This window comes from Ptiloglossa arizonensis, chromosome 5, assembly GCF_051014685.1.
Source record: "Ptiloglossa arizonensis isolate GNS036 chromosome 5, iyPtiAriz1_principal, whole genome shotgun sequence".
Classification (NCBI taxonomy): domain Eukaryota; kingdom Metazoa; phylum Arthropoda; class Insecta; order Hymenoptera; family Colletidae; genus Ptiloglossa; species Ptiloglossa arizonensis.
In genome coordinates this window covers 17,324,522-17,340,709 of record NC_135052.1, presented here as the reverse complement: position 1 = coordinate 17,340,709, position 16,188 = coordinate 17,324,522, and the positions used below count along the sequence as shown (strand labels likewise).

The 16,188-nt window shown below is 44.0% G+C and overlaps 1 protein-coding gene across 1 annotated transcript; it reads left to right on the top strand.

Moving 5' to 3' along the window:
- The first annotated feature begins 956 nt into the window (after window positions 1–956).
- On the top strand, window positions 957–11,626 carry LOC143147281 (uncharacterized). Its single transcript, XM_076312397.1, has 2 exons — window positions 957–1,159; window positions 10,849–11,626. Exons 1-2 carry the CDS (start codon window positions 957–959, stop codon window positions 11,624–11,626), a joined length of 981 nt encoding a protein of 326 aa, XP_076168512.1.
- The last annotated feature ends 4,562 nt before the right edge of the window (window positions 11,627–16,188 follow it).

Sequence of the window (16,188 nt, the reverse complement as noted above, 5' to 3'; positions counted from 1 at the left end):
GAGGAAAAAAAAGAAACGGTAGTACGATAATCTGCGTAACAGACACACTCGTGCCCCCCTCCTCCGACCGGGTGTTCTGAGCGACACCGTGGATGAGAAGAGACGAGGAACGCGCGAAACAGAGAAGAGACACCTCCACCTGTTGAACGCGCCTATATCCTCGGTCCGCCATGTCGGCGTAGGAGCCAATCGTGGGTGTCCATTAGCCAGAGTCCGTGGTGGGAGAGGAGGAACATTTCTGGTTGGCCGATCCTTGTTTCCATCGCGTCCCACGGGGCTACGGCTACTCCGCGAGTCCCTCGATTCCTCCCTGGTTCGTCCCAGACTCGACGTCGGAGGTCCTGGTGTATCCTTGCCAGTCCTCGTCACGGTGTCAATCAAACAGCTCCTCACGGATCGAACGTTATTTGTTCCTGATCGTCGACCACACGCGAGCTGATTACACGCGCATTTTTTATCGTCGAACGAGTAGACACCGTCCGGACCGAACCACCGTGAGAAGATTCGGTGACAGTGATCAGAGTCGAGGCAATGGAAACGTTTTGGTCGCGCGACTGTTTCAACATCGTGATCCGAGGGGACCGGTGAGACTGTCTCTGACGTTTGTCAGGATTGACGGGGACACTCGTGGAAGAGTCGAATCGATATCTTCCGATTTGGTCGAGCCACTGGCGAAAGATCGAGGCGAATATTGAATCGTGCGGTGCTGGATCCTGACGACCACGTGATCGGAGGGTTGTACGATCGTTCAATCGGGAGAGAAGGTGTTGTGTTACGTTGTTTGCCAACGTTCGGAGGTGATACCGTCTATTACCGAGTATGAGAACAGTGGCGGGAGTTTTCTGTCAATGGAACGCCGCGAAGCGATCGTTCCGTCAGAAGAGAGCGATTAAGTAGAGACACTAGGGGAACGAACGACCGATTCGGAGAGGATCAGAGACAGAACGTTTAACGAGATGTCGTCGAAAACCCTTCACAACGAGCACATCAAACGGCCGATGAACGCCTTCATGGTGTGGTCCCGCGGGCAGCGACGGAAAATGGCACAGGAGAACCCCAAGATGCACAACTCGGAGATCTCGAAGAGGCTGGGCGCCGAATGGAAGCTGCTCAGCGAAAGCGAGAAGCGGCCTTTCATCGACGAGGCCAAACGACTGAGGTGAGATCCACGATGCCTTCGAATGCTCCTAGATCGCCACGTTGCTTTTGTAATTGATTCCGTAGGGATCGGGAGCCTCGAAGAGATTTCCACCTGTACCCCCACGAAGGGATCTCGAACCTTTTGACCCTCTCTCGAGTATTTATTTCTGCTTTAGAGACGGAAATTCTTGGCACACCTATGAATTAATCTATAATCGAAAGATATTATTTCTCAGGTATACTTGTGAATTAATTTATATCCGAAAGAAATTATTTCTCAGGTACACTTGTGAATTAATTTGTACTCGAAAGAAATTATTTCTTAGGTACACTTGTGAATTTATTTATACTTAAAAGAAATTATTTCTCAGGTACACTTGTGAAATAATTTTCCAATTCATTTTTCTGAATTGACTTGTACTCGAAAGAAATTATTTCTCAGGTACATTTGTAAATTAATTTACACTTAAATTGAATAAGTGGCTGAACCTACCTTTACACGGATCGTTTTTATCGAGTTCTTGACCTATCGCATTATGCAACAGAGTGTTAAGAATATATTTCCATAGTGACGGGTTTCATTTCTTGAAAAATTATTACTAACTTCAATATTTGGAATTCGTAAAGAAAAATTGCACCAAAGTGCCCGAATGCATCTTCTGTTAGATAAAACGACACCATTGGCAATTCCTTTAAATTTCATTAGCTATCGAAAGAAAAGAGATATTGATAAGTTCATCTTTATATCAGTCGATGCTTCCTCTGCTAGATCAAATTCCATTAGATCGTTAAACCTTCTCGGACCCGGGAGTAACATATGTGTACAAAATGCACGTATAGTAATAATAATACCTGTACTATATTATAAAAAGAAAAAGAAAACATGTAGAAAATGAAGCAAAGGATTATATAAGTCTAACTATTAAGTCTAACCGTTACCGAGAAAGAAAAAGATCAAAAAATTACCAAGGAAAAATAGAAACACTTATAAATAATGTTTGTACTATTTTTAAAATACTAAAAAACATACTTCAATATACTTCAAGTCCGAGGAGGTTAACATCCCTTCGAAGTTTGTTGTATAAAATTTCCTTCAAAGAGGAAAAGATACCTACGAGTTCAAATCGTACTCGATGAACGTTTATTATCGTATCTCAGATATTTGTTTAAAAAAATGAAAACCACTGGGTCGTTCCGTATCAATTTCGATCAGTGCTCAGGATTTTTTCCACGCTAATTGCTCTTTAGTCACGATCGCCCGAACGAAATTATCGCATCGAGGCGTATCTGTAATAACCAAGGGGGAGGTGAATCGAAAACGAGAAGGGGGGCCTCGTAGTTCATAATACGGTACATTGTTGCTAAAGCTAAGGGCGTGCGGCGCTAAGCTAAGGGGTGGAATAGGGTGAACGAAGTGGTATTTATGGAGGTGGAAGGAACGGGCCCTTTATTATCCGACCCTGAATATTTAATCATTGTTATGAGTTTATTTAGCCCGATGAGCGACGAACAGGTCGAAGAAATTTCACGATCGAACGATATTTTTATCGTTACCTTTAATTATTCATCGAAGGGAATTAATTCGAAGGGAACCGCCGACGCAAAAATTACAAATCTTACATTTAATATCGAAGATCTTTCTGTGCTTGAAATCGTCGCGAAAATTATTTATTCGAATCCAATTTTCAAACGAATGTTTCAGGTTAAATATAATAACAACATTAGCTGCACCATACATCCCCCATTTTCTACTTTACGTATGTAGCTTTGTATTCGTACTAAACGTATTAAATAAAAATAAGCACACTCGAAAAATTCAAATATCGAGCCTCTACTTCTATTCTTTCTAAATTCCACGGAAAATATACAAAGGTAGAGTTAACTGTAACAACGAATTAAATTAGAAAAAGAATTACCAGTAAAGAATCGACTCCCTCTGGCTTGATGTAAATCTTCAATTCTTCTCTCGCTTTTTTCAAAATAAATATTACGGTTTAAGAAACACGGGGGGACTCTTTGCATCGGTGTTCACCTCTGTTGAAAGAGAGATGATAAAAAGCGAAACAATGAAACGTACAACCGATGAATCGAAACGGCGAACGAAAGCGAAACGAAACGCGGCGAAATAAGAATTAATTTAAAAGTACGACGCGCGAAAGCAACGACAGAGTCCAGCTTTATCACGGTTTTTGCCCAAGCAAAAATTGTCGGGTATAGGCAATTGATAGGGGGTGGCCGGGGTTGAATATAAACCCTCGCGGAATCACCCGCCGCCGCGATGGAGCCTCGTAAAATAAATAATGGAATAATAAAGTCGTTTCTTCCAAAGCGCGTCACCGTCGATTCGCTTTCAATTGCCAAGTGTTCGTTTTACTCGGTGAATCCGTTTTCGAAAAATAAAAAGCGAGTCGGGGCCGGGGGTTGCCGGTTATACGGACGCAATGTAACGTTGAATCCGCTTTTCTGTCGATGACCGTGATCGAATCTACAAAAAAAAAAAAAAGAAAAAATTGGGGAAGAGGATATTCAAGCATTGACACCCGGCCTCTGCCAGTCGTTCATTTTTTGATCCGTAACGTTTTGCCTCGAAATCCTTGCACGGTTTCATATGTTGCTTTTTTCAATTGTTGCATAGGAAATATTGTTACATCCGAACGAAATCGTCGGGTCAAAGTATCATATTATAGACTTCGCATATATGAACGTTCCTACCGATTGCTTTTTCTCGAACCTGAACATTCTCAACAACTGTCCTCGTAATGCTGATTAATTACCCTCTTTCAAGTTCAATTTAACTTATCCCCTGACTGACCAGTTCCACTTGTCCCTCTAGATTTCTAAACAGAAATTCTTACATTTTGGATAAATTTCGTTCCACCCCAATTCGAAACCTCTACCTAAACAATCATCAAGAAGGACATCTAAAAGTGCAATAGACGTATCGAAGGAGCACGGTAATAACTCCCAGTAGTTCGACTTTTGAAACAACATTGTCATCGCTTATTGAACCACGTTCTCGCTCTCCAGAATCTAAAATCTCACCCTGTCCCGAAAAACCACCCCCCATGGAGAAACAAAGTACCGTATACCGAAGAATCGTCTCGGAGTCTCAATATTCGCTCCATCCGTGGAAACGTATCTCAGAGACTGGGGCGACGTTGGTTACCGTGACAGAGGGCTGTTCAGAGAGAGAGAGGGAGAGAGAAGGGGGGTGAAATTTCAAGGCAGAAGCGTGTAACGGCGAATCCGCTTTTCTGGCGGATGGCAGCGTCGGTGACGACTTTGGTAACGGCTCCGTCGTCGACGGCTCAGATAGGTGGGGGGTATTTCGTAGGGGGCAGCGCCGCGGACGATCGTAAAATAAAGAGGAGAGGGCCCGATAAAAGTGGTTCCCCTGGAGCCACGTTCCTGGTAGGAACGGGTTCCCCTGGAGCCGAGCCGTCACTGGCCCGACGTAATCTGTCCGTTCGTTCACGGCGACTCACAATGTGGCCCCCGAGATAACAAATAAAGCCCCATTGTCGCAATTGTGTGGATTTAAAAGGATTTGCGCGGCTCCTCTGCCGGCCCCTACCCTTCCTACCCGCCCCTGGCTCTCTCACCCTCACGGCAGCTCGTTGGCTGTGCCGCTGCCACTGCTGCTGCCTGTCCGACGATTCCCTCCTCCGACCCTCTTTTCGGCGGCTTCTACGCCGCGTTGTCTCTCGTTCTCGTTTTCGTCCGGCTGGCGCGGAAACCGTGGAAAGATGGAGCCGCTCGTGGTGGTGGTGGGGATCGAGCCAAGGAAAACGGGGAGAATTAATACGGTGTCGCGGAAATAGCGACCGCTTTGTCATTCGGAAGTTCTGAGAGTCGTCGTGGACACGGACATCAAGGGAGACTCAAGATGTAGATGAGTGTCGCGAGATTTGGGTGAAAGGGAATCTTGGAGATTGATGATCGGACTTGGGTCCGAGCACATGCGTCGCTTGCGTATCACTAGGAAGGATAAGTTGATAATAGGTGGGGATGTTCGCGAGACGCAAGGTGTGGGTGAACGTTAAAGGGTTAATCTTGAGAATGGAGTCTTGGAGATCAATGGTGAACTTTGGGTTTGGATCGAGTTGTACGCGAGTTGTTTGAATACCTCCATAGAACATCGATGTTCATAAGACACAGGATGAACGTTAAAGAGTGAATCTTACAAAAGAAAGAGTCTCGGAGATTGATGATAGGGTAGCTTTGGGTTCGAGATCAGTTGCACACGAGTTGCTCGAGTACCTCTAGGAAGACTAAGTTGATAATAGGTAGGGATATTCGCGAGACGCAAGATGTGGGTGAGTGTTAAAGGGTGAATCTTGCGAAAGAAGGAATCTTGGAGATTGATGATAGGCTTTGGGGTCGAGATCAGCTGCACGCGAATTGCTCGAGTACCTCTAGGAAGGCTAAGTTGATAATAGGTGGGGATATTCGCGAGACGCAAGATGTGGGTGAGTGTCAAAGGGTGAATCTTGCGAAAGGAGTCTTGGAGATTAACGATGAACTTTAGGTTTGGATTAAGTTGTACGTGAGTTGTTTGAATACCTTTACGGAACATTGATGTTCGTAAGACACAAGATGTAGATGAATGTTAAAGAGTGAATCGTACAAAGGAAAGAGTCTTGGAGATTGATGATTGGCTTTGGAATTGAGGTCAACTGCACACGAGTTGCTCGAGTACCTCTAGGAAGGATAAGTTGACGACAGATCGGGATGTTCGTGAGACGCAAAATGTAGACGAGTGTCAAAGGGTGAATCTTGCCTAAGGAGTCTTGGAGATCGACGATGAGTTTTGTTTTAGTACCTCTTGGAAATTTAAATTGGCAACAGATCATTAATATACATGAGACGCAGGATGTAGACATAAGTGTTAAAGGTTGACCTTACGAAAGAAGGAGTCTCAAAGATTGATGATGAGCTTTGTGTCCGAGTTGAGTCGTACACGTGTTGTTTGAGTACCTCTAGGAAGTCTAAATTGGTAGACGGTCGTTAAAGTTCATGAGACGTAAGATGTAGACTAACGTTGAAGAAAAAGGGGAACTCGCGAAAGGGGGAGTCTTGGAGACTGGATGATTGGCTTTTGATTCGAGGTTAATTGTACACGAGGTATCGGACTACCTCTTGGAAATCTAGATTCGTTGTGAATACGAACGTTCGGGCTACGATGAATGTAGATAAATGTCTAAGGTAATTCGTGAAAGAAAATATCACGAGATATCGATGATGGATCTTAAATCTGAATTCAATTATACATAGATCGATTCACACGTCAATTTATATCCAAGAGTAAGTAATACTCTGAAGATAATTCCCGAATATTGATAACTCCATCGCTGTCGTTTTCACTTTGTCTAAAGATACATCACCAAGAGAGCCACTCGCGGAGCTACTTGCACTCCCAAAAGGAGTACAAATTTTGATCAATAACACTCGCACTCTTTCCAAGATAAATCTCCTCAACTCTCAACGCTTCTTTATCGCTTGTCTAACGATTCAATACCGTGGAATCTGAATCCATTACTGCTCAATAGACAACGCTTTTTCACAGTTGCGTGCAATACCAAGGGTACAAATTTTGATCAATAAGACCCACATTCCTCCCAAGATAAATCTCTCCGGTTCCCGGCGTTTCCTTATCGCTCGTCCAATAATAATTCAATACCGCGGAATCAAAATTCATCGCTACTCGACACACGAGTCTCGTACAGTTACGTTCCTAAGAACGGGTACAAATTCACGACCAATAGCACCCGCATTCCTTCCAAGAAACGTCTCCTCCAAGACGGTGCATCCCGTAACCGTGCAAGCACCGATGCATCGGTCAACGATCGATCTCCGAAGGAACTGTTCTCTCAACACGCGACCGAGCCGTTCCACGCTAGTGGTTCGCGACACAACGTCCTCGTAGCGGTAAAATGGATAATCATCGAACGACAAAACTGTCAACGGTATCCAGAGCGGACCGCTCGCGAAAGTCCGCCGATCGTTGCGGGCACAATGACATTTATGACGAATCGTTACACTAATGACATTCGCGGAGCACCAGCGGACAATCGTGACTAATTGTTATTGTTTCTTGTTGCGGCGGCCGTGGGCGCAGCTACCGCGCGGCTTATGTCCACCGATATGATATAACGCGTTGTTTATCGCACAGTTGGAAGTGGTGATGCTGAAACGGTGGCGCTGGTGCCGGTGGCAACGATGCCCCGCGATGGTGGTGGTGGCGGTGGTGGAGGGTTCCCAGCGAATTGTAAAGATTACGCCCGATGTTTATGCATTTATGCTGAATTATTGTCGGCGGGGCTTTACCGATGTTTATGCTGATTTACGCTTTGTGCTATCTGCCGGGACACATTGTCCCGGAATTATTATTCCGCTGCGTCACTCTCGCGGCGAGGAACCGAAATTTCGGATTTCGTTCGCGAGTTGGAAAATTTTCGCTGCCCTACCACGCGCCCCTTCAACCCCCCTCCCCCCTTGCCCGTACCAGCTTCGCAATCCCGGCTATCCGAAGCGCGACGGTTTAATCGCGAGCGTTCGTTTTCACGTGTTTCGCTCCTACCCGTCAAGTATCCCGAGATGAGGAATCCTTCTTCTTTTTCGGGTTTTTCTTCGAAAATTCGAATTCGAGGCTTTGACGTTTTTGAAGGCAGTATGCGTGAAGGTACTTTTTATCGAGGTTACGAGTGGTAGAGAAGTATAGGGTGAATATTATTCGAGTGTTTGCGAAAATTGTCACAGCTATGTATAAGTATGTTTATTTTACTTTTCACTGTGAAAGCATCCATGGGGCTTTTTTGATACTATTTTTTGTTTACGAATAAGGTACTAAAGAAAAGAACCGGTATGAATTGTAAAAAGATTTATCTTACATATTTTCACCAAAAGATCTTAGTGGAATTTGAGAAAAATCGTGATAAATTTTATTCATTGTCGATGTGTGAACTGTAATGAAAGAGAAAAGAAAAATGGACGAGTGTATCTTTAAAAAATTTTTACAAATTCAATCTTGCGATTAGCAAATATTTTTCCATTGCTACTAGCACTAGATGTTAAAGAATGGACAAAATTTCTTCCAAAAATACTGTACGGAGAATTTGTAAAAAATATACGAAAAACAAACTTGTCGAATTGGAAATTGAACGTTGTTGGAGCGATAGGTTTGTCGCGCGAACGCTCGAAACGTTGTTGCGAAAACCCTTCTCGCGAGGTGCTCGAAATAATTCAAGTACTCCCCATTGTGCGAGCGTTTCCGGGAGAAATCCCCGCGAAACGCGTCGCACGGGAAGAAAAAAAAAAAAAAAGGGAAAAGAGTTCTCGGCCGTGAAACAGCTATCTCTCTCGCTTTCTTTTATCTACACGAGGCGAAGCATAAATAAGGACTGCATTTGTGCGCCTCTTGGATACATAATGGAGTATTATGTGACGGAGATACCACGGGGCTCTGACTCTTCCCTTCCTCCCCTCTCTTTTAGCAGCCCTCCGATGTGTCGACTGTGCCTTCCAGCCGGGGTGTGTGTACAAGATATTTACTACAAATACCCATGGTGGCCCGTATCGTGTCCTAGCACCACGATAATACGTCCCTTTGTACGGATAACGGTGTCGAGAGCAAAGTTTACTGAATTCCGAAGTGTCTCGTCGTGCGATTCTTCCCTTGATAACGCACGCGCCCGGATTATCGAAGGTAGATACCGGTGCAATCATTGTCTAAGCCTATGCAAGAACCATTTCTTCAATAGGGAGCGAAGCGGTGGATCGTCCTCGTGACGTTTAAACACGCCTACATCGATTCTATTCCGAAATATCGAAGCCTGCTTGAAAATCTTCGATCTTCCATTTACTCGAGTCTATCGTAATCTACGAAAAGTATTCGAGCGTATCTATTCTGTTCGATTCCAAAATATTGAAACTCCTTCGAAATTCTATTTATTCGATCGAGGTTGTTACACGAGGTCGTGTGAAAAAGGAACTAACCCACGAATTCTTCATATATTAATCGATGTTAACTACTTTGTATTTTCACGGTTGATGCGACCAGATTTTAATGTTGCAATTGATCGATGCAACAAGTTAAGCTGTTCAAGAATCGTGTCACTGCTCGAAGCAAAGGCTTATAGTGTTAGCCCACTTTAGCTCTCATTGTCTCGTGCGTGTAGTGTCAATTGGAAAATTACACGATTCGTGTTTGCTTCTGTCGAGGACATGAAGTATCAGGCGATAACCGACAGAGGACAAAATGGCGAAATGGCGCGAAAGAACTGATTACTATTCGCATTTCATCGAGTCCGATGGATTTTTACCGTGATCAGTTTGCTATTAATAGTAAAATCGAACGATTGAATATTGTACGATTGAAAGATTGTTTCCATAATAGTAGGTAAAACAATAAAAATTATTGCTAGACAGGTGGACAAATTTGGTACACCAGTGCTCATGTGGTTTTACATGTTAAACTTCAAAATTTGTGTGGCAAATTTTACTATTAACCTATGGATATTTTACAAATTATTCCGAAGATTTCCACCAAATGAATTTCAAGATTTAAAAATAAAAACCACCCTAACGTACAAGAATGATACATTATGTTAGGACTTCATTAACAACATTATATTGTGTTACAAGTAGAAGAGCTAGTCGCTTAGCAATAATAATAGGGACATATTGTATAGGCTTCTTTTTATCGAATAGTTAATCTCCATAATCTTAAAAATGTTCAGCTCCATTTTTTTGCAAAAATTCAGCTCTACCGTATACAAACAAATATACTGTATTTGAACAAACAGTACCGTCCTTCGTGTTGCAATAAATTTATCCTCACCGCTTTTTGAGATCACTACACTGTTTACTTGAAATTCAACCTCGAGATTGTTTATACTGAAACACACAACTAAACGCGCACAGCCAATCGGTTATAATTAATCGAGTAATCGAAATGGATCGCACTTTTGTTAACGAAAATTGGATGTAATGCGTATTGTCGCGAAGCTCTCCGATTTTCACGAGCACATTCGCCTAATCGACGTTGTCAGGGATTATGCTTCCAACCCCCTGGAAAACTATCGCGTTCCCTGTATGCGAAACTATTCGATTAAACCACCCCTGAAGCGTTCGAAGACAAGCCTCCCTTCTAACCTAGCGATAGCAGATCCGACATTGAATATCTCAACATTTTCGTTGATAAAATTTATTTACTTCCTGTTTCTTTTTTTAACCAATAAATTCTGATCGCTTTTACAATCACAGTATCACGATAAACAAACTTCTCTGTCGAAGAACAATGTTCTCCCCTTTGCACAATATTACTTATTATTATCTCACGAAAAAAAACACAATTACTGCATTACGAATTAATAATGAATTGCGTGCATTTTCCACGCGTGTTAATACGGAAAACATACACAAAACGCAAACAGAATATATTTCATCGATTGGTAAAAGAATATTAATTTATTTTACTTCCAGTGAGCTGAAAAAAATATTTCAGCACACATTTTTTATATTCCCGCGCACCACGAATGATTAAAATCCACGATCTCTGTATCCCAATTCAACGATTCGATTACGAATTGGCACGACGATCATCTTCTGATAACGCGATCAATTTTTACCGTAATCGATCGCGTCTAAATAACGATTGAAAATTGTTAACCGACAAACGGTTCAAAGGGATATGATATTTTGTTCCAGAGCCCTTCACATGAAGGAGCATCCGGACTACAAGTACCGTCCCCGCAGGAAGCCGAAATCCCTGGTGAAGAAGGAAAACAAATTCGGGTTCTCGATATCGCCCCTGATGTCCTCAGGTGAAACCCTAGGCAACATATCAAGGGGTCTGCTGCCACCTTTGGCACCCCCGTCTCACCACGCGCTGATGAGCCACGAGGACCTCAAGATCCCACGTTTTTTCCCGCCCTTTCCGTATCCCCTTTACCCCATCCAGCACAAGCTGGGCGAGGAGTTCAACGGTGGCAAATTAGCAGCGGATTTGGCCTTTCAGGCACTCTACGGGGGTAGCACGTTCTACTCCAGCCATCAGACCATGTCCTGGCCGAGTTTGTCGACGGCTGCCTGCCTACAGCCGAACTGCGGCTGCCCAAGTCCGCCCAAGGACCCGAAGAGGTCGTACCTGGCTACCAAATTGGAGGAGAGACCGTTCCCAAGCCCGGGGAAACCCGAGGACGACGGTTTCCAAACGGAGAGGGACTCCAGCAGGGAGGAGTCACGTTACAGAAAGCTGGAGGACGATGGATTCTCGTCATCGATGGACAGACATCAGGAGGACAGGTCACAGGATCGTTTCTCCTCGTCCTCGTCCTCATCACCGACCGAACAAACGGAAAAGGTAGCCAATGTTGGCCCAACGACGACCTCCACGACGTCCACGAAGGTCGAGAGCGCCTTCTCCGTACAGAATCTGACATCGTCCAGTTCGAACTTGGGCGCTCACCGTGGACACGTCATATGAAGACCGCTTCCGGTTCTCCCGGATCTAAACTTCCGGGGGAACCTGGTACCAGCCGGATGGCCGACCACCGACTGGTGGAGGGTCCCACCGATGCTGTCACCGATCCCCCAGGCCACTGTCACGAATCTCGCCGCGCTGGCGAAAGACGACGACGTACAGTTCCAGGAGGATCAACAGAGGAACAATCCAGTCGCGGCCAGATCGAGGAACGTACACATCGCCAACGTACAGTGATCGGGAGTTGAAAGGAGTCCGGGGAACGGAGCCTTCTCATCCAGTTCGAGACCGTGTCCAAACATTCGGGATTGATAGCGAACGCAACGACTACGACCAGCGACTCGGAGGGCAGATCGCGACTCGGTACGAGACGTGTCCTGGTCGAAGGATCGGGTAGATGGAATTTAACGAAGGTCGTGGTACCGGTGAAGCTACGCGAGGTGGAAGAACCGATTTTGGAAGAACTTTGGAGACAGATCGAAGTCGGTACGAGACGTGTCCCGGTCGAAGGATCTTTCGAACCATCTGGTGGATAGAATTCAGAGACTCAACGTGAAAGATGGATCTTGGGAAAGCTTAGAATTGTAGTAAATCTTGGTACAAGGCGTGTTCTGGACCTGTTGAAGGATCGAGTAGACAGAAATTAACTTGGTGAAGCGACCCAAGACGAAGAACTGATCCTGAGAGTACTCAAAAGCCTAGCAACTCTCGAAAGTACCTCAAGAATCCTCGTATACCAATCCTGGGAATGCTCGGAAGTCTGATTCGATTCTTAGAAGAGCCTCGAGTACCTAGGTAGACCTATCCTGGGACTGCTCAGAAGCCTGTCGATCGTTGCAGGAGCAAACTCGGTAGATCGATCCTGGGTGTGTTCGGGGACCTATCGATTCTTGAACGAGGCTCAAGAGTCCCGCGAAAACCTGTTGCGTTTCGCGATGATAATTTTAACGCATCGTTTGGCGCCATCTTGTTTCACGGTTGCGCGGTGGGCGTACACCGTGGTAATCCGGAGCTTCGCGAGTCCAAGACGGTCTACCATCAGCACCGTGCATCCTGCGTCGGTGGACGAAAACGATCCTTCGAGGGAACTGACCGCGCTCGTTTCGAAACGCGGCTCGAGCAAATGGATATCCAGACGGAGGAAGGAGTACGACGACAGAGAGGATCGTGCAATCGCAGCCGGCGGTTCTCGCCCCGGCAAAGAATTCGTTATGCGAGCCCGTTGGTGGATACCCAAAGCCGAATCGATAACTCGCCACGGCCGAAATCCCACAAAGAGAGGCGAAAGGGTCCTTTTCTGGGTAAAGCGTGTACAGACGCGCGGCACGGGATGCCAGAAGAGTCCAATTTTGATGAGATAACCACCAACCCTCTCGTGGCACATATTACCGCGCGCGCGTAGCCAAAGCGGGACATGGAGGACAGAGAGAGAGAGAGAGAGAGAGAGAGAGAGAGAGAGAGAGAGAGAGAGAGAGTCACACACGCCCGAGTCCACACGTAGGCGTACACGCGCGCTCGTGCGCGGGGGACAGAAAGAGCCCTGGCTCTCTCGTAGGAGAGGGAGGGGAAGAGGAAAAGAAAAAAAGAAAAAAAAAACCTCTTCCAGCGGAGGCAAATCTCTTCTTTGGGACGCGGCCATGCGAAATAAGCCAAACGTTCTGAATGCTAACGTAGATGCGACAGCGGACCTGTATACGCGCTATATGCTTCCTCGCCCACCCCCGGCCAACCCCCCTCGCGCGAGATGATTTCATCGCGTCGCGGTGCCCGCCGTCGCGCATCGATACTGCAACTATCCAATATTTTTCTGTTTCTTTATTCGCTCCGTTTTCTCTTCTTGTTATCGTATTTCCCCCTTGTAATTGCTTGCACGGACACGCGAGGATTACCAGCGAGGGGGGAGGAGACTTTCGAATCGAATGAACGCGTAATGGAAGTTTTTGGACAGTTTCGCGAACATCGAGGAACGTTTGTGATAGATACGAGGAAATAGCTTTCGCGTATGTTGATCGTGTTGATGATTTAATTGTTTTTATTTCTTCTTCTTTTTCTTTTCTTTTTTTTTGTAAGAGTGCTCGTTACGAGGCGATGTTTCGTTGAGTTTTCTCGGGGCACTTGCGTGGATGGCGCGCGAACACGAGCAAGTGCTGTTGTTGTTACGAGTGTCTTCGGGCACCAGTTATTTTTATTAGTTAATATAGAGGGTGATTTGTAACAGTTTAGAGTCTTCGAGAGCGATAGGGTTGTTCTTGCGATGATCGTTCCATCGCGAGAGAGATGTCGGATGGGAATGATAATTTTTTTAGGTGGAATTATCGCGAGGATGATGCATAGGTGAACATCGTTTCTTTGAATGGAGTTGTTATATTGTTTGTTGTTTATGGTGACAGCCACTTTTGGATAAATTCAGTAATGGATGGTCGAAGCTCTTTTAAAACATACGTTTATCGTTACTCTTCACGATAAGTGCTCGAACTTTGAGCGTTAACTTCGATGTGCGAGTTGTTAACAAGATACAGTTCCAAGGGGTCAATTAATTACGTGTTCACGATATTGCAATATCTATTTTAGGTTGTCAGACTAAAAAATTCTCAGAAACTTTTCTATACAATCGCAACAATTAGCAAAATTAATAAACAATTCCTTCGATATATTCGACCGGTCACTTCGACCAAGAAAAATAAATAAAACACTAAAGAATACAACATTTCATCCACAAGAACAAACTTAAACCTTCTTGCTTCCTTATTTCTCAGTTATTTTCAACAAACAACATATTTTTCCGTACTATTTATAACTATAATTCTCGTTACTGTATAATTCACATGGTATACTTTTTTCTAGCAAAATTGCAAAAATGTTACAAAAAACTATCAGAAATGGCTGTTACTTGACACTATAATTCTCGTCACTGTATAAACCACCCTGTATATTGTTTTCCAGCAAAATTGCAAAAATGTTATTCTACATCTACTCTATCGCGAAAAAACTATCAGAAAAGTGGCTGCTACTTAACACTATAATTCTCGTCACTGTATAAACCACCCTGTATATTGTTTTCCAGCAAAATTACAAAAATGTTATTCTACATCTACTCTATCGCGAAAAGACGATCCGAAATGGCTGCTACTTGTCGCTTCCCTCTCATAAAAGAATTGTGCGTTAGAATACACGTGAAAATTTCTCGCAGACTGCGCGTACGCAGCTACGAGAATCCTTCGATAATCGGCCAGGGGTAATAGAGCGTTCAATTCGCGCCAAATTGTTTGCATCCTGGCAGCGAATTGTCGAGCTGGACGCGCGTACTCGCAGTTTTATCGCGGGCCGATTTTTCAACGAGCATCGCGCCCCGTATTTCCGTAAAATTTTTCCACGCTCGTTTTTGCCACGCGTCGCGTATTTTCCACCGAAATTTCGACGACCGACACGGGTTGTCAGCAGACCGGAACGGAGACTAATTTCCCGCGGACACTTTCGCCATAGAGAATGTATACTACAAGAAAAAAAAAAAAAAAAAATCGTAACGATCGTAGGAAATCGGCGTATCCCGTGACACGTTGCAACGATTATAAAACGGGAGCGCACCGATCAACTTATAATAATTAATGCATATCTAAGGGGATAGAAACATATCTTTCCAGTATTTACGTAAGTTCCTCGGCCACCGTTCTTGCCGTAAACGCAAACAAAAAAAAAAGTAAATAAATAATAACGAAGATTGTAGCGATCGTATAATCCGTCGAGTTTTCCATTAATCTCGGAACGCGGCTGCGTTAACCCCATCCAACCCCTCACCATGAAACGACATGCACGTAATTATTGTTAATTATTGCTGTAATATAAACGCGACGTTTGTAAATAAATTGAAACTTAATCGAAGAGCACTGCCTTGATTTTTTTTCTCGACCAGAATCCTTCGATAGAACGAATCTAATGGTTCGAATTTTAAATCGAAGAACAAAATTTGATTCGAGTGAGAGAGTATTAGCGGAGAAGAATAATTCGTTAAACGAATTACGAGGAGTGTCAATTTAACGAGTTACCTTGTACTTGATATCGTTGTCCAGTAATTCTTATCCCTCCTTTTGCACTTCAAAATTTAATATAAAGGTGTGCTAAACTAATCCCATAACCGGGTTAAGCAAAATGAAAAGTTTGATATCTTCGTAAATATTTCACGGTAAATGATCGAGTAACACCTTTAACATTCTCAAAGATCGTCTTAACAACGAAGACAATATTTAATTTCTAATTCTTCTTAAATAAAATAGTTTGAAGATATTTAAAACACCTCTCGAACCAAATGAAACAATATAACGTAATTGTGACGCAACATTTGTTCACTAACGTTATTAACATCGTTTACATTTAGTAAAAATACTTACCAATAGGACAATCGAACAAAACGTCGAATAAAAAGATGTTAAACAAATGGTAAATAAAAGAATTAAATTTCTATTTTCGCGAACGCTCTCACCGCGATCTTAGATCGCAATCGGAGCGAACGAGTATTGAAAAATAAAAAGTTTGATCTCGTCGAGGAAACGCCTCGGTGATTAAAAACT